The 19,493-nt window shown below is 36.9% G+C and overlaps 1 protein-coding gene across 1 annotated transcript in view; it reads left to right on the plus strand.

The window, feature by feature from the left end:
• Positions 1 to 17,307, plus strand: part of GC (GC vitamin D binding protein) — a 51,745-nt gene extending 34,438 nt beyond the window's left edge. The window contains exons 7-13 of the mRNA XM_012761762.3: positions 925 to 1,054; positions 2,411 to 2,613; positions 3,926 to 4,055; positions 4,527 to 4,624; positions 6,590 to 6,722; positions 13,169 to 13,223; positions 17,133 to 17,307. Of these exons, the coding sequence (XP_012617216.3) occupies positions 925 to 1,054; positions 2,411 to 2,613; positions 3,926 to 4,055; positions 4,527 to 4,624; positions 6,590 to 6,722; positions 13,169 to 13,204 (730 nt within the window). The 3' untranslated portion in view covers positions 13,205 to 13,223; positions 17,133 to 17,307. The remainder of the gene's footprint in view (positions 1 to 924; positions 1,055 to 2,410; positions 2,614 to 3,925; positions 4,056 to 4,526; positions 4,625 to 6,589; positions 6,723 to 13,168; positions 13,224 to 17,132) is intronic.
• The last annotated feature ends 2,186 nt before the right edge of the window (positions 17,308 to 19,493 follow it).

Consider the following 19,493-nt stretch of genomic DNA (forward strand, 5'->3'; position numbering starts at 1 on the left):
GTCACAAAAGGACAAATACTGGGCAATTCCACTCAGATGAAGTATCTAAAATAATCACAATCATAAAAATAGATAATAGAAAGTAGTTGCCAAGGACTGGGAGGAGGGAGAGGGGAAGGCAAATCAGTGCTTAATGGCTATAGAGTTTTAGTTTTGCAAGATGAAAAATTTCTAGAGATTCGTTGTACAACAATGTGAATATGCTTAACACTACTGAGCTGTTAGCCTTAAACATGGTTAAGACTGTAAACTTAACATATTTTCAGAATTTTTAGATATATATTTCAGAATTTTTAGACATGTTTAATATTCCTAATTTATTGAGAATATTAACATTAAAAAATATTTGATGATATTCTTGATATGTTAAGTGAAAAAAGCAAATATGAGAGTAGTATAGCATAATCTCATTCACACACGTAAACCTTAAAAATATGTTTAACGATTACACATCCAAATCAACAACATTTATCAACTCTGTGATGTAGGGCTACAGGTCTTTTACCACTTTCACTTATAGCTTCTAAAAGATTTTATAAAAACAGTTTTTAAAAGACTCTGAGGGGCCACAAAACACAACATTGGCCTTATGACTAGAGAGACATTAGTACTTTCTGTATCGCTTCTTTAGATCTAACATTTTAAGGGTGTGCTTTACATTTTAAGGGATCTGGCCAGAAGAGAAGCTGCATTTAGTAATGACGACTTGAAAAGACGCACTGGGCGTGGCTTGATCTTGAGCCTGTGGCTTTGGCACACAGCACGCATTGCGTGGCAGGCGTGTTCCACGCAGCTGCGGAGACCAGAGAGCTGAAATTGGTATTATTCCTCCAGGCAGCGTGTTCATCATGAAACCAAAAAAAAAAAAAAAAAAAAAAAAACTGAGAATGTGGGTACACTAACATATTCATTTTTACTGTTTAGCCATCTCATCAAATTAGCCCAAAAAGTGCCTGCTGTTGATCTGGAGGACATTTTGCCACTAGCTGAAGATGTTACCAACATCCTCTCCAAATGCTGCCAGTCTACCTCTGAGGACTGCATGGCCAAGGAGGTAAGACGATCCCTGTCACCACTGTCACCACCCTCGTGTGCCAGGCATCAACACGTACTGAGCGGCAGCCACTCTTCTAAGCTGCTCTTCATTTGCCTAATGAATCCTCACATGCATCCTATGAAATATAAGCATGTCATTAATTCCATGTTACAGAGGAGGAAACAGAAGCTTAGCAAGGGCCAAGCATTGAGACCATACAACTAGTAAGTGGCGGAGTCCACATGCAAGAACAAGATTATCTGATTCCCAACACCTCACTCTGTCTACACTGTCCAGTCCAGTATCCATGAACCACTTACGGTGGTTTAAATTTAATTATAATTGATTAAAACGTTTATATTGAATATGATTTAAAATTCATTTCTTCAGTCATACTAGCCACACTTTGAAGGCATAGCAGTGTGGACAGCGCAGATACACATCATTTTCACATCGCAGAAAGCTCTATTAGAGGGTACTAATGTCTTTTATAACCTGATGGTCATCTCCATTTTTTTACTGTTCTCTATTTGCATAGTACTTTCAAGTAGATGCAAATTTAAATAGCTGCATTAGAGGAAGATCAGTCTCTGAGGTCTTGTCAATCTCTTTAGCAATAGATACATTGTGTTGTTTGGTCCTGTTTCATTAAAAGTGGGTATCTGTGTTAATAGGGGTTTTTAATAGCAATACATAAAGGATAAATAGGCCCCTACCGCTGCAGCCCTAATCCCCGGCCCCACAGGGCTGCACAGCCAGAGGCAAGCGACAGGGAGGGACGCAAGCGCCACCTGCCCCCGCAGCCGCTCCCCATCGCTCGCACCACAACTGGGCCGGGCCCGTCGGATCAGGGGGCGTCAGACCCCCGGGAGCGCGAACCCCACTGCAAACTGTGTGTGCGAGGGGTCCGGGTTGCGCGTCCCCACGAGACCCCAACACATGGGGATCTGAGGTGGAGTCCAGGCGACAACGCTCCGCACGGAACCGGACCCTGGTGTCAAAAAGATTGGGCACCGCTGCTCTGCGGCATATATCACGTCAATCTAACTAGACACACTGCATTTTTATTTAACTCATCCTCTATTATAATATTTAGGGTTTTCAATATTGTAAGCAATGCAGCATTCAATAGCCTTGTAGTTAAGTCTTCCCTTCATCTATAATTTTCTGAGCATCAATTCTTAAAATTTAAATTGTACATTTTTATACCTTTTAGTACATATTGACAAATTTTCTTCCCAAATATTGTACAAATTCACTTTCTGAGAGCATTCACACTGGCTTTTATAAACATAATGCCAAGACTTATAAGCCTTATTTTTAACTAGACCAACAAGAACACTAACAATGCACAAACTCGCCTTTCTTTTGTAGCTGCCTGAATATACAATAAAAATCTGTGACAACTTATCCACAAAGAATTCGAAGTTTGGAGACTGTTGTCAAGAAAAAACACCCATGGACATTTTTATGTGCACCTACTTCATGCCAGCTGCCCAGCCACCTGAGCTGCCGGACGTCAAGTTGCCCACAAGTAAAGACGTGTGCAACCCAGGAAGTACCAAAGCCATGGATCAGTAAGTAGAAGTGATGTGAAATGTGTTTCCATTTTAAGTTCATCTGGACAGGAAGTGGCCAGATGGAGGGAAGGTACGCTGTCACTCGTTGCAAAACAGACAAAGTACTGGTTATGCTTTTATCTGTTAAATGATTTCAAATTATTGAAATTTTTTAAACTCTTCAACCTATTTGAAATTAAGAAAAATTGAGTTTAATAGAAAGATTTGGGGTATGGAGACAGGAGCTTGGAGTTCCTAATTCTGTCTCTTCTGATTACTGTGCTTTACTAAAAGAAGTGACTTGGCCTTTCTGAACCCCAGTCTCTTCTTGATTAATTTGAAAATGTTAATACTTGTCTTACTTAGCACACAGGTTGCTAATGGGAAATGTGTGTAGATATGCAGGTGAAAGTAAATGTGAAAAAATTTTTCTATACAATAAAATGCTGCACACACGTAAAATATGTCATGGCACCAGAAATGTTTATCATATTATCAACTAGTTTTATTATATTACTTCTAGTTCAAAGTCACAATCAAAAGCCTGAAGTATACCACACTTTTGGACGATAGCATTTGATATAAATGAAACAGATATCAAACATAGAATAACTTTTTCTTGGCTGTATTGATATTCATTTCCACTGAATGAAAAAAGATTAAATGGGAACGAATGGTAAATCTTATTTCATCTAACTAAAAGAAGAACTAAAATAAATACACCATAGGCTGCATACACTATGAGCATATACATACTCATGGCATAAAAATGTTTCACAAATAGATTGAAGGAGCAGGTTGAAATATCAACTAGCAAGATCAGATAGCAGAATTTAGGCAGGAGTGAAATTCTAATTTACATTTTTCTAAATACTCATTGTTTTTATAAGTGCATAGACAGCAGCGGGATAAGACACAATAGAAGAATTTACACAAACCTATTTTCACAAAAAATCATTTATAGTACCCATTTGATGCTCAGAAAGGGTCAATTGTATTATGTTTCACGAAGGACAGTCACATGCATCTGAAGTAGATATGTTTATATATTATATGAATATATATTCCACACAGAGATTTAATTCAGTATTAACTAGTTGCAATAGCTTCAGAGCAAATATTAATAACTTGTATTTCAAGAAAAATACTGCATAATCCAAACCCTGTTGATTTTCAGTTAGATTTGGCTAAATCTTTTCTTTTGAATTAAGATGCAGAAACTAGGTGCCCTGCCTTTGTGATAGAAATGTCACATTTCAAAACATGAACACATGTACACATTCCTACACACACCTTAAAGAGTATCTTCTTCTTTTCTCCTTCCTGCCAGGTATACATTTGAACTAAGTAGAAGGACTCAAGTTCCAGAAGTATTCCTCAGTAAAATACTGGAGCCAACCCTGAAAAGCCTCGGCGAATGCTGTGATCTTAAAGATCCTACTGCCTGTTTAAAAGCTAAGGTATGGTTTGCTAACATTTTATTATTAACCATTTAAACTAAAGTTCATGGGCCAAACCTAGCTCACTGCCTGCTTTTGTATGGCCTGCAAACTAAGAATGGAAAAATGGTCTTACATTTTTAAACCACTGGGGGGAAAATTTCAAAAGGAGATTCATATTTCATGGCATGTGAATGTTACACAAAATTCAGATTTCAGTGTTCATATATCAAGTTTCATTGGCACACAGCCATTCCCATTCTTTATGCATTGTTTATGACTGCATCTGTACAGAGTTGAATAGTTGCAACAGAGACCATATATGGCAAAGCCTAAAATATTTATCATCTGGCCTGATGCAGAAAATATTTGCCAATGCCAGGTGTAGATAATACTCATACTGACATAGTACATGTAATTCTGATTTAATAGCTTTATGGGACAGTGTTTCAAGACAAGTAATTTTGGTATGCAATTATTGCTTTCTTACAGAGCCCTCTGCTGACGAAGGAACTATCTTCTTTCATTGGCAAAGGACAAGAACTATGTGCAGATTATTCAGAAAACACATTTACTGAGTACAAGAAAAAGTAAGCAACCTGTTCTACTTGTATTTTCCAAATTTATAGATAATATTTGCTTAGCATTGTGATTTGAAAGTATTGTTAAAAACTTAAGATGTGCTAAGTGAACAATAAAAAGAAGAGGTACAATTAAAAGAGTTTTTAAACATATTTGGAATCTAATATCCGCAGAAGAAGCAGCTGAGTTCTTTTGGGGGAGGAAATGTCCAGTATATCAGCCGAGTGGCCAATGAGAACACAGTCACAAAAATATAAATGACAGAATTGATCTGCAGGGATCTGATTTAAAACGGCAAAATTAGCACATACTTTATCAGCATTCTTGCCCCCAAAGTTATCTGTAGATATTGCTGTACATAATTGAGGAACTACAAAACTGCTGAAAAATAAAATATTATCTAACTTCATGGCAAAACAGGATCTAACTTTCAATCAAGTGTAGTGTCAGCTATCACCATTGTATATTCCCTATAAACTGGAAATACAAGTGTTAATTATCAATAATGTTGTACAATAGTCGTTTTTCCCAATTAAGCAAAGGAAAAAGCATTTCTTTATAGACAGGCATTAACAGTCGAATAGTAGGCCATAATAATGCAAGAAGTGCTACTAGGTTCTTGGTGAAATTCCCCTTTGAAAAGACCATGTCCTTCCCAACTTTATTTCGTAAGTTTTTCAGATCCATTTTGAACAACGTGGGCCTCAAGTAAGCACAAATAAACTCCACAAAAAAGATCTTTCTAAAGAACCTCCAAAGTAAGACACCTCCTTCAATGGCCTCCATGAAGTCTACCTTAGCCAAGCTCTAACTGAAAGCCATACATTCAAAATGGTTATTTCTCGGTTATCAGAAAATTGTTTGATTGTGTAATCTAATAGTCACTATGAAGGCAGTATAGGAAGGATGAAGTTAAACAGATGGTTCAAGATTCAGTTCTCGTCAACAGTTTTGAACTCCAGAATTGCACGGGGCAAATGAGTAAAAATTTCTTATACAGTCTTGATTCCAGATGGGCATGTACTAGAATTGACATTCAGGGTTATAAATTAGAGAAGGTTGGAATTATTAAGACTGGGTATTTGAAATAACCTTCCCCCTGCTTTTTTTTTTTTCTTTTTGCCAATCCTCTAACTTCCTCCTGGTTTTACTTGCTTCCCCAGCCAGCTCAGTCCTACTTGCTCAATGATGACTTTATGAACAAACTACTTTACCCTTTACCCTTTTGGCCCTTCCCAGCATCCACCTGGCCAACTCCAACTCTAAATAAATTTGATTCTCTTCACCTCTCATTGCCACTACCAGGCTAGCAAGTATTTCTTGGAGAAAGTCAAGAAACCAGGCTGAGTTCTTCATCATGAGGATGGAGAGGCATCAAGACCATAGACTGTTCAAATTGAAATAATCAAGAGAGAGCAAGATCTACCACCATCTTGAAAGTGAGATGGGTTGTTGTTCTAGTTCACAGTAGAACTAAACACAAGAGCCAGAGTTGCCTGACTCCCGTGTCAGTGTTTTCCAGCATACTGCATTGAGAAGTAGGCAAACCGAGGAGGAAATTATATAAGATATGAAAGGAAATAAAAAGCATTATTAAGGTGGTATGATGTCCTGTAAAGGAAATATTCTTTAAGGAGCTTGGAAACCTAAAACTGCAGAGAAGTCGAAAGGTCAGGGAAAAAGAGAATAGGAACTCATCCATGTTGAAATAAATACCAAATGAAAGGGGAAAGACTGGAGTTTAAATTCAGCAGCAATTTCTATGTTTACTTTCATGATCTTGAAAGAGGCATAGATTTCACTTTCTAATCAAAAGGTGACTCACCAAAAATCATTCCACCAATACAGAATTCTTTTGAGAAAGGTATTGTTTTCATTTTGCATTGTAAAAGATATGAAATGGCTAATATTTTGCATTAGAAATGTTTATAAAATACACCTAGTAAAATCTTGCATTAAAAATGGTCGTACAGACTGGCAGAGCGACTAAGAGCAAAACTGCCCGACGCCACGCCCGCCGAGCTGGACGATCTGGTTGAAAGGCGCTCAGACTTCGCTTCCAAGTGCTGTTCTATCAACTCACCTCCCCTTTACTGTGACTCACAGGTAGGACAATGTTACCGTCTACTGACTTTTCACTGAAGACTGTTTTAAGAACTTATGAACTCAGATTTACTCATTTCTTTGTCATTGAAATGCCATTATGTGATAGTCTTTTCCCAATGCTTTTATGACGTGGTTGACTTTGTGATCAAAATAAGAAAAATGACTGTTTTCAAGTCATTCTCATTTAACAGCAAATTGACACAGTTACAAAACTTATGAAATTATATACTTTTTAAAAAATGTTTGCCAATGCTTTTAAGAAACAAAAGGGTTTGTTAATACAGGCAGCAAAGTACAGTGTAGTGTTTTTCAAACTGTAGGTTGTAACCTATTAACAGCTTTTAAATATGAAGAAAGAGAAGAATAAGAATACAGTCATGATATCAGAGTCCATCTCCTACAGTGAGGGTAAATACTATTTCAGGAAAATTTTATTTCATACATGTATGTGTGTTTATGTAGATAGACACATATGCATATATAGAGGTGAGTAGATGATAAAAGAAATACTTCTAGAAAAATGGGATCATTCCATATCTTCTATTTTAATTATAAAAATATTAAATTTAATATTTTAAATTATTTTAAAATATTAAATTTAATTTTAATATGATACAAGAAAGGCAAATAAAAAGTTTCTGAAGGTCACATAAATGTCCCTTTACCATAAGAGTTATTTTCTAAAAATTAAAAAAAATTATAGATTAAAATAGTCATTTTTAATTATAAATTTATTTTTTATGCCCTGTCAGTTGGCTCCCAACTCTGAAAGATAAAAGATATTAGAACTGCTATATATTTTCCAATTTCCCTCCTCACTCCACCCAATTTTTGAGAGTTTTGAGTTCATCTTTCCTTAAATGTCCTTCTCCTCCTCCCAGTTCTCTACTCCCCTCCCTCCTCTCCCTCCCCCTCCAGGTTCCAGTCCCCTTCCCATCCCCCTCTCCTCCTCCTCTTTTCCTCTCTCTCCCTTTTTGCACAGTGGCCAGATAGTTTCTTTTTCACCTTGTGGAACACATAAGCGGTTTGGGCCGGACCTTTTATCTTCTCAACAGTAGGTGAATGAGTGTTTCCCTATTCACTGCATCTTAGGCCTGGTGGTTCTTACCTGAGAACCACAGTGTGAGGCTGGTACTTTGTGCTCCGCCACCTTTATGTAGACTAAGGTGTGCGACAGGGGAGGAGGGCCCAGAACAGGTTGGGCAGCTGTTGTTAGTCTGCCCGGGCTCTCCTCCAACTTCTGAGATTGTGTTAAGTGTCTTATACTCGGATTTCCTTCCCAAGTCTGTAACCGTCCTAATGTTTGGGGAGATGTTTTATTGGTCTTTTTCAGAGACAGCCAGCCGGCCCATTTGTTCACATCTTCCCTTTTACCTGTTACTCTCCAGCAACCATTTCAATTACTTAGAAGAATCAAAAGATAAGGGCAACACTTCATTTCACTTTACTGCTAATTTGGAGGCATGGGCCACAATCCCAAGAATTTTGTTGTTTCGTCCATTCCGTTTCTGGAGTAAGAGGCAAAGTGGGGAATTACTCTATGCCAGGCCGAAATATCTTCTTCCTTTGCTCCCTGCTCCTTTTGAAACTGACGACATTGAGTTGTACCCCTTTCCCACTCTGCTGGTGGCTGCTGAGGTCTCTCGATTAGACTTCGCTATGGCCTATTTTGTCGTGTGCCAGGGAAGGGGCACTACGGCCACTCTGGCCCATCACTCTGTGCGTCTTTACAGAAAAGTAAGTTGACTATAATGCAAAGTCAATGCTGCTTAGGCTAATTAATGATCTGATGCCAATTAGAAGTCTTTTTCTATAAGTGAAAGAAATTTCTAAGAATTTAAATGAATTTTTGTTCATTTATTAACCATGAAATCAACAAAACCTGGTTTCCATTACAGCACATTTAAAAATACCCAATAACACAGTAAAAAAAAAAAATTAAATCACAAAAATATGTTGGAAGAAAACTATAAAGATCATCTAGCACAATTTCGTACTCAGTAAATTCCTTCCAGAGGTTATTCAGCCACCATTTAAATTCCTATAGTCAATATATTTTCCCCTGGAAGCAGAAATGGCCAGATAGCTTCATTTCACTGCCAGGTAGCTTCATTTGTGAGGACCGTCTTCCAGAAAGGAAGCCATGATATTCCCTTCATAATTTCTGCTGAGCCCACTCTGGCTTTCTCTAACAACCAGAAAATGTCTATTCTCTGTTCTCAATAGCACCTCTTTTAAACTTGAAGTGGCTTTAAAAACAGAAATAGTCTGTGTTAATACTTGTATTTTAGTGAAGTTTTATTTGTTTTGTGTTTTATTGTATAGTGCCTAAGAGACAAAGTCTTAATCCGTTTGAAAAATGGAGCTAAATCTTCTTTGATGTTCTTCTTTATAATCTTAAGAATTCTGATTTTTCTTCTAATTTCCATATTTACTCTGGTCCCAAACCTTTCTGTTAATCTTGTTTGTAACAGTTTATAAAGTCAGAATTTCAGGTGAAAAGAATACAGTAGAAAAGCCTCTTCTTTAAATTCCATTAACAAAAATGTCATCTCTATATTTCATTACAATTCAAACTACATATCAGGAAGCTCACACATGGTGGTCTGAAATTGCAATCTGAAGAATGGAAATCTTTGTCTACTGCATGAAAATACATAGTTAAAAAGAGGAGGAGAAGAAGGAGACATAACAGCCCTAGTCTACACAATCCAGATCAAACCTAAAATTCAGAGCCCTATTTGTTATGAGAAACACAGAAGTGACAGAGAAAAAATAATAAAGTGTGAATATTCACACAAAGAAATAAAAAAATAAAATTCAAACTCCATAAGAGTCTATACATAAAAACTAAAAAAATTGGATTGTCAGGGAAATTTTGTCATTATGGGCATTAAAACATTTAGCATAAAACAATTAATTAAATTGAATAGTTCCTTCTTTTCATACCAACTTTCCTTTGGTAACCTAAATTTAGTTTGCATTTAGCTTCCTTAACCTAGAAAATAAAATCACTTTACCTAGAAGTTGTTTGCTACCACAATAATTTGCTTGGGGTGGGGGGGGGGGTCTCAGTCACTAAAAAGTGAAAAAAGATGGTCTAAACATTCTTTAAGATTCTACAAGAAATAACCTTTTTGAAACCTTTCCCCATCCGTCTGTTGTTTATCCAGATCTGCTGTTTACCCTGTTTATCTGTTGTTTATCTGTTGTTTACCGTGTCCTTCTTGACATCATACAAGACAAATTGAGTTTTAAGTGCAAATGCATCCTTCCTTCAAACCCCTTGTTTCTTATTTCTCTGAGTTGCTTTTCAGTATATGTTTCATTATAACATCTCACCATTCTAATAACCACAATGATGAGAAGGCAGGTTTGTAACTGTCTCTCTTCTGGCTTTACTGCCAGGAAATTTATAGCAACCCTGCTACGTAGCCAGTCTTTCAGTCATTGCTAAAGAAGAGTGAGATGAATGGAGTTATTGAGATAGTTATGCACATTTGATTACAGCATTCAGAGACTAGACCTCTGGTGTTTCCATGAGCCTTTCTGGTTGTCTTTCCAAATTGGTATCTCTTAGCTAGATGAGCAAGCTCACCTCTCTTTCTGACTTCATGTTAGAGCAGCATCTATTAGAACAGCATTCACTTTCATTCCCAATGCTTAGCGTGAATGTTTTTCCACTTAACATGTCATATCTGGATCATAATTTGCTAGAGCTCTTTGTCTGTCTTCACTTGAAGTTTTTTTCCTTAAAAAAAATTTTTCCATCTACTCCTTTCACTCCAAGTTCACTTATCTCCAGGGATGGAGCTCTATTAGCATATTCTATATTCTAAATACACTTGGCGTAACACTGGAAGAGTGACCAAAGAGGCTTCTGAGCCATGCCAAATTAGTGTTTCATGACATGACAATCTACCCCTACCCTCACCCTGATCTTGAAATGACCGGGAAATAGAACAACCGCCAGTGTGATTTTCTTTTGACTTTACCATGACACTCTCAGAATTGGTTCTTTGTGAAATAGATGCCCATTTTCCTGTAGAAAGACATACAGTTTTAAAAATCACACTTGAAATATATGTTCTCTGTCTACCATCATTCAGACAGCGCTTCCCTATGTGCTCTTCTGAGAACTCTTCACTCTGCTTCCCCTAAAATGTCCCAATAGAGAGTTAGTGGGCATCAAATATGATTTCCCTAAGTATTCAGAATGTCACTGTTACATGCTGGAGTTGGTCACTAAAATCTTGAAAACACAGAGACAAATATAAATTGCCAAGTGGATGCTAGGCAAAGAAGAGACTAGCAAATAGAATGGTACACTCTGTCTACCCTCTCCTCCTCTCTTTCTCCCCTTCCTCCTCTTTCTTATATCACAAGAACTGGTATTAATATATCCATTGTAGTTTATCTCTCGGTACAAGTAGATTTTATGATCCTTAATGTCATAGCTATCATTAAGCCATTACTGTATGTTAAGCATAAACATCAATAGCTTTACATGTACATATTTATTAGAATAACCCAAAATAATTCTAAATGTTAGGTATCATTTTAATTCCCCTTTTACAGGTGGGTTGGGTAAGATTTACAAAGGTTATATGACATTAGGAAAGTCTAAGTTTATTCCATATGAGCCTGTTACTCTCACTCCATGTCATTGCCATAGATGTCCGTCCTCATTTAACTAGTGACAAAAACAAAATATTGATACCAAAAAGACTAATTATTGACTGAAAATCCAAAATTTATTGTGATGCCAGGTCACTATTATCATTCAGAATTCTACCCATCTCACTTCCTTGGAATCTTTCTCTATTACTTATACACTTTTCTTTTGCTTCAACATTTCCTTTTTACTGATTCCATCCAATTTGTATTAAAGTTACTCTTCTTACCTCAAAAAATAAGAAGACACTTTAGACACCTGCCTAGCTATTTTCCTTTCTCTTCCTGTTACAGCCAAGATTCTTGGAAGAATAGCAAATACTCATCCTTACACCTCTTATTAATTCCTCAACGCTTTGCAGTCTGGCTCCTGAGGGTGCCATGACACTATCCCCAAAGGCACATCAACAGTCTCCTTCTTGCTAAAGCTAAGAAACATTTTTGGTCCTTATCAGCCTTCTCTGCAAAACACTTGATACTCACAACTGTCCCTTCCTTCTTGGAACAGCTTTTTTGGCATCTGTATTATCATTTTCTATCTTTTATCTATCTATGATTCTTCCCTTCTTTTCTACTTCCTCTACTCATCCCTTAAATTTCTATTTCCCAAAGTTTTTTCCTTGGTCTTCTTCACTTCCATGCCATTAAATATTTCCCAGTGTTCTCTTTCAAACATGTGCTTTTAATCTCCAAATCTCTCCCTGCAGCTGGGATCTCTCCCTCTTTACTAGGCTTTTTCTCCCACTGTTTATGAGGATCTTTTGGTCCATAATTTCTTATCTCACAAGAAATTCAAATTCAACATGGTTAAAATCTTCCTCTGAAAACAACCCCCTCTTGTGTTTTCTAAATTTATGAACGTCATCAACATTTACACATTGTCTCAAAATGAAAACTCAGTGATTCTTGATTTCTCCTTCTCTCTTTCTATACACTTCCAATGAAAATTCAAATCCTATCAATTCTAACTCCACAATCTCTCTCAATCTCCCACCCACCTTCTTCTCCCATCCTTGGTACTTAATTTTAGGTGACCTTCCACCTGGATGACAACTCCCAATGGGTCTCCCGCATCTAATCTGCCCCTAATACCTCTCACCCAATCCCATCTCTATATTGAGGTCAAAGTAACCTTTGTAAACACACACAAAAATGGTTAATATATGACTCCAACAGCTCTCTATTGCTTCCAAATTTAAGTCCAAAATTTTTTTTTACAAAGTCATGAGATTTTGGACCCTTGATTTCCTCTTCAGCATGACCTCCTGTCACTATTTCTTATACCTCCTACTTGGATTCTCCTGACCAACAGCATGCAGTTTTCCAAACACATGACACTTGCTCTTAGCTCAAGGCCTTTGCACATCATGACTCTGCCTGGATGGCCCTATCCCCCATCGGGCTTGCCTGGGCTAGATCTCCCGTTAGGTTTCCGGATTCAAGCTAGACATCATCTCTGGGAATCCTTCACTGGCACTCAAGCTCCTCTGTTGTCCTGTAACATTCTGTGCATACTCAGTAATTAGCACTTTTTAAGCTCTACTGTCTTTTTTTTTCCTTGTCTATTTTTTCCAGCAGACTGTAAACTCTTTAAGAGCAGGGATGATCTAAAGCTAAATAAATATGAAGGGTGGCCAATAAAGCCTGCAGTGTAAAATTTTACATTGGCAAGAACCCTTTCCTCTAAGCAAGGTTTCAAAATTTTGTATACCTTCTGCATGATCTAATAGTCTACAAATGTAAATTATATCATATCCGTTTTACATTATCAGATTGATGCTGAAATGACAGATGTCCTGCAGTCCTAATGCATGAGTGTTACCTTTGGTAAGTATATATATTTTTTTAAAAAATGCAATACCAAAGAATCCAGCATTGTACAATGTATTTTAAACATCATGGAAAGAAAACTTTATTCAAATTATTTATCTATTCAAACTCTTTATAGATGAGGATAGTAAGCACCTAGAAAAGTTAAAGAGCTTACACTAGTGCATACAGCTAACTTCTGATATATTTACGACTAGAATCCAGGTTTGCTAGTCCTCAGCCTAGTGCCACATCCATCATAATCTCACATCCAAGATGATGACAGTTTAAAGATCATCCAAGGGATTTTGATCTACTTCAACAGGAAAAATTCTTGAGTTCGAAGACAGGGTTCATCAGGTCTTAAAAATAACAGCAGAGTTCTTAGAAGGACAGAGGCATTCTTACTCAACTTAAAGAAACCCTGTTGAAATATCACTTGCTCCTTTCCATTATTATATTTTCAGCCATTTTAAAAGGCCTGATGAAGATATTAGGGACTCGTTTATTTAGACGTAACTCCACACCTTAAACTGAAAGTAACCTCAACTCTGCCCACTTCAACAAAAATATTTTCTCGCCATATTCAATTATATTCATTTTAAAGATAGTACATATGAGACTTTACATGATGCAAACAATGATTTGGGTTTATCTCAGATCTTAGTTGAATTGAGGTTTTACAATGATGTCAAATTTTTATTTTGCTGACTTACTAACAACTCTGCCAAAAATAATACGGAAACAAAAGGCCTTTAATCTTTTGACTGATGAAATTAAATCATTTCACCATATTTAGCTTTCTAATTATCAATTATTTGAATCATCTGAAGTAGTAAAAAATAAAAGTAACACTCTTCAAGACAGTACAAGGGGCATGGTCAAGAAAACTGATTTCCAAAATTACTCAACCTGGATTAGAATCCCTACACCAGCTATGAGCCCTTGTGAACTTAAGCAAGTTATCTGTACTGCCTGAAGTAGAGTTTCCTTTTTTTAAAAATGAAAATTTCAGTATCTACCTCACAGTGGTGTTGTCATGATTGCGATGTATATAAAATGTCTAAAAAGTAGGCAAAACAAATATTAGCAGTAACACTAGCAAATTCGTTGCTACTGCTGCTTCTACTACTACTGATATGACTCTAAAGTTTCCTTACCTATATATTTTTGTGCTTTGACACACAGATATGTTCTAAAGATTAAGTTCTGAGGCCGGGAGTGGTGGCTCATGCCTGTAATCCTAGCACTCTGGGAGGCCGAGGCAGGAGGATCGCTCAAGGTCAGGAGTTTGAAACCAGCCTGAGCAAGAACGAGCCCTCGTCTCTACTAAAAAAAAAAAAAGCAAGAAATTAATTGGCCAACTAAAAATATATAGAAAAAATTAGCCCAGCATGGTGGCGCATGCCTGGAGTCCCAGCTACTCGGGAGGCTGAGGCAGAAGGATCACTTGAGCCCAGGAGTTTGAGGTTGCTGTGAGCTAGGCTGATGCCACGGCACTTAGCCTGGGCAACAGGGTGAGACTCTGTCTCAAATAAATAAATAAAATAAAGATTCACTTTTCTAAATAATTTCTGAGGAATAATCATCAAAATGCAAGGTCCTTGAAGTTAAAATAGTATCTGGAGTTAAAATAGTATCTGGTCTCTGTTACTGCTAAATTATTTCTTCCCCCCATTTAATGAATCCAGTTTCCCTTTAGTGGGATCTGTAATAATCTCCATAGAGTTAAAATCCCAATATACAATGATTACCTCACCTCCCACTCATCAAGATAGCTTAAGCTTTAATTAAGAATCAGGGTTGATTGGAAGGTTACGTGATAACTTGGACTGTGAACGTTTTTCACTGGACTATGTTGTGCTTCAGAATCAGAGTGTGTTTCCTTAGTGTCTACGCAAATACTGTCAGCCTCTAAGAGAACAGACTGAATTAGGAAACAGTGTCCTAGGTAAGCAAGGCAATACTAATTTGATGAATTTCAAGAGATTTCTTTTCAGAACCAATTTTAGACATGTTTTTAATGCCAGCTAAATCAAGAGGTGAATTTAGTTTTTCAGTGACAGATTAATGAATATTCTAATATGTTGATTCTTCTGGTTCATGGCCATTATCTTCATCTTTTATAGAAATTTTTGTCATTTCTTCTGTGTTAGTCAACACTTTTCTCTGGCCTTTAATTAATCCCCCAATTTCTGTACCACCTAATTGGCCAACCATATGCATTTGATCATCAAGATGAAAGCTCTAAAATCATTTGTAGATTCCATAGATTCTGACATTAATTGACTTAAGGTCAATTTTATCTACTGCCTATTGATCATAATCACAGTCTGCAATGATAAACGCCTATCAATAATCATATCAAGAATAGTCACATAGCTTGAACAAAAGCAAATTATATCTTGTACATAAGGTTATAGCACTGGAGTACTTGATATCCAGAAATAATGAGACCATAACCTAAATCTTAATATTAGGTTTTCAGAATACAACCAAGAGATTGTGGTTCCAGGCAGAATTTTGTAGCTCTAGCGAACAAAGACTCTTTCAATTATTAGCGGCATTGCCCAAAAAACAATCCAATGCCAATTGTGAGCTGCTCTGAACCCAGGTCTTGACTTAATGATTCTAGACTAAGTGCTAAGTACTTTCCCCCAGATAGTCCAGTCATTTCATCATATTTTCAATTATTCTAGTAGAAGACATCTATATTCCTCAATGATTTTTCTCTTACTAAAACAGGTAAATTCTTCAATGGCAGAAGTGGCACATTGTATAGGGTGAAATGGTTCCTAAACTGTTAAGCCAACTTTAGGTGGCTATATATTTCTTTTCAATGAAAGCCAACCCCTCTGTAGTTAGAGATTTAAACAATTTGCAGAAGCTGAAGCCTTTTGTCTCAAGGTGTTTCAATCCCTGGGCACACCTACAATTCATGTCTTCTAGCCAACAATTTCATGCTATTCCACTCTCAATTAAAGTCTTAATAAAAGCTTGAATTGACATCTTGACAGTTATTGGTCCCCTTGATCAATTTCTTTCCTCAAGCCTTGAAGCTTCAAATTGATTGTGACCACATTTGCATGCCCTATCAAAGAGGGAATTACTGTGTCTCAATAAATCTGACAAAGCCAAGTATTTTTTTTCCCTTCAGCTCTAGAAGCAATTAGTGTTCCCTGGCTTGTCAAAAAGATAAAGTAGTTGGCTCACAATATGGAAACAAATTGGGTGAAAAATATTTTAGGTATCAAAATCATACCCACAACAGGGAGGTGCTCACACTGTGAGAGAAACTTCAGACCCGGGGCTGTGAGGCAGATTCCTATCTCCCCTCTCATTCTCACTCCAAGACATAAACTCAGTTGAAAACAATGAAGGATGGAATTTCTTGCACTGAGCAAATAGAATTATGATATAACTCTATTACATACTGTCTTGAAGAAGAACAAAAGGGAGGCACATTTGCCTTAATACAAAGTAGAAGGTGATTTGATAAAGACGTATACTCATCAGTGTTTTACTAAAATAAAAACTATTAAACTGTTATCTCAATTCCATGATCAGGAGGCCTTACTATCACATTGGTTGCCTTTTCCACCCTGGCAGCGATTATTCATTCTCATAGAGCAGAAGGTCATATACATCCTTAGTTAAAAAAAGAACACTGTACAAAGTACGATGTAGCTTGGCATAAAATTAGTGATGGCTTTATATGCCGGCACTGTTGACTACTGGTATTGAGAATTTCTTACTTTTTTTACTCTGCACCCATGAGGTGGGCCATAGTGGATATATGGGTCATGCTAGACATTGGCATGAACATAAAAATAACATGGCCTTATATGCATCTTTTGAACAGTATTATAGTTTTTGTCCATTAGCTCCATTTTTCTAATATATTGTTCATTTCTATTATTCTCATAGACTTAGAGCTGGAACCACGCTGAATAGTGACCTCTAATGGCCTAACCTAAGCAAAACCATTGAGCTTCTGGGAGACAACTGGGATACTCACTACTTTTTCCAGCTACATCTTCATATAATGAATAAGTATTATGATTTCCTATTAAAATAAATTGAAATATAATGCAAACCATAAGCATGACTGAGAATGCTGTTGATCTTCAGAACTATTCCTGTGTCTTCCACAAAAATGCTACCATAGGCAGCCTCCACCTCATGAGCCCTGCTTTTGTCTAGATCCCGGCTGTTTCTCTCTAAAAGATTCCCAACGTTAACCATCCACTTTCCAATTCCCCGAACACTAAACTCCATTCCTTGTTGCTTCTCAGGCTTAGTAGGTACCATTAAGAAAGCATTAGCTAGCCTTCCACCATGAAGCCTATGATATCTCACTTCTTAAAAAGATAAATGAAAACACCTCCTGAGAATATCTTCTTGCCTCCAGCTGCAAGTTGTATGGCATTAATTAGGTAGTATCCATCTTGCAAAAAGAAAATCTTTATGGCCTGAACAAATTTACCTTTGCTAAAAACACTTCTAAGAGCAATTTACTGAGGCAAAGTTCTAAAAACACGATGACTTTTCTGCTTAACTCAATTTACTACCATATATAAAATATATATGATATTCTATATGCTTTCTTTGTCCAGGGAAAATGAAAGTGTTCTAACTCTATATTCTGCTTTGAAATAACTATCGTATTTTCAAAATAAATAGGACTTTGGAACTGACACAAGCCATGGAAAACTTTCTATGTGTAGTTAATTGCATCAGGGAATTTGAATTCACCCCATGGTAGATGTAGCGTCTATAATAGAGATGAAGGAATTTTTTGGCAAATATAATTAGAGTCAATTCTACCAAAATCTTCCTTGTCACTTCTCAAGATTCTAAGTCCCAGCAAAGAGCATTTCATTAACTGAGCCAAGGGTCAAGTGACGATACCTTTAGCTGCCCAGAGCCGGGACACAAAACACCTTCCCCCGCAGCTTCTTGATAGAAGGTACAGCCCTACTGCCCACAAAGTTTGAAAAATGAGAACTAAACCTCAAATAGAGTTCTTCAGATGCCATAAAGTCAGAAAGCAACAAGCTATCCACTAGATATTTAGGGAGCATTCTAGATTTTATTAAAAATTTTTTTTTTCATTTCGAAACTTACTTTACTGAAGCTTCAAACAACTCTGAGAAGTAGATATCGTGGATAAGATGGGAGGAGACTGAATCTCCAAACAGGTGAATTGGAGGCTCAAGCTCACGGAGTTAATTAAGACCAAAACAAGGTCTTAGCTTTCCATTGCTTCACTGCAAGGAAGGTTAATAGGAATGCCTGAAGAATGTGTTCCCTTATCAAAGTAGTTTTGGGAACACAATATAGTATATCTGTTTATTAAAGAGTCACAATTTACTACATATTATTCAGTGTCTCCAAATTTATTTGACAATGAACCCCCTTTCCTTTGAATATGTCCAGAATTATTGCTGTGTGAAATTCATTTTGGAAAATTCTGCTCTTATTGGAGAAATTACATTTATAAGTCATTCATTAACTACTGCAAACTGGTCCCTTTCGATCGAGTTTTTTTTTTTTTTTTTGCTTGACCCAGTGGTTTTCGTCACTAGTCAGAAATAGTACATAATTGCTGGAAGTTGTGCTTTCATGCTTCCCCTAGATATATATTCTAGCAAACTCTGAACAACTTTCACCATTTTTTCTTGCATTGAGGATCGCTGACCCAAATATTCTGTCATTTTCGTATAAGTGTTTTAATATTAGATCTTATATGCATAGTTATGGCCACATTTCATGTGTTTCATTTACTAGGAAGAGATCTTTTGATATGATACTGCCAAAATGTATGCTCACTCCTAAGTGCTGCCCAACAGCAAAGAGACACTTTGAATTTCCATCCACTCACTGTCAACCACAGCTGATTTCACTAGTTAGTTTCTCTTCCATAAAAAGTCCTCAATTTTTTGCTCCTTAAGTATCACCATGGGCTCTCACCATGATTCAAAACAAACAAACAGACTCTACTCTGCTTCCGAGGATGACATTTACAAGTTGTATCAGGGTTCTCCATGGAAACAAAAAGAATAAAGGATAGAGAAGTAAAGAGATTTATTTTAAGAAATTGACTTACGTAGTTGTGAAGCTGGCAAGTCTGAAATCTGTAGGGCAGGCTGAGAAACTCACGCAGGGTTTCCGTTAGTTTTGAGGCAGAATTCCTCTTTTCTGGGAAACCTCAGTTTTTTACTCTTAAGGCCTTCAACTGGCTGCATGACATCCACTCACGTTGTCATGTTATCAACGGCAAGCTCC

This window comes from Microcebus murinus, chromosome 26, assembly GCF_040939455.1.
Source record: "Microcebus murinus isolate Inina chromosome 26, M.murinus_Inina_mat1.0, whole genome shotgun sequence".
Lineage (NCBI taxonomy): Eukaryota > Metazoa > Chordata > Mammalia > Primates > Cheirogaleidae > Microcebus > Microcebus murinus.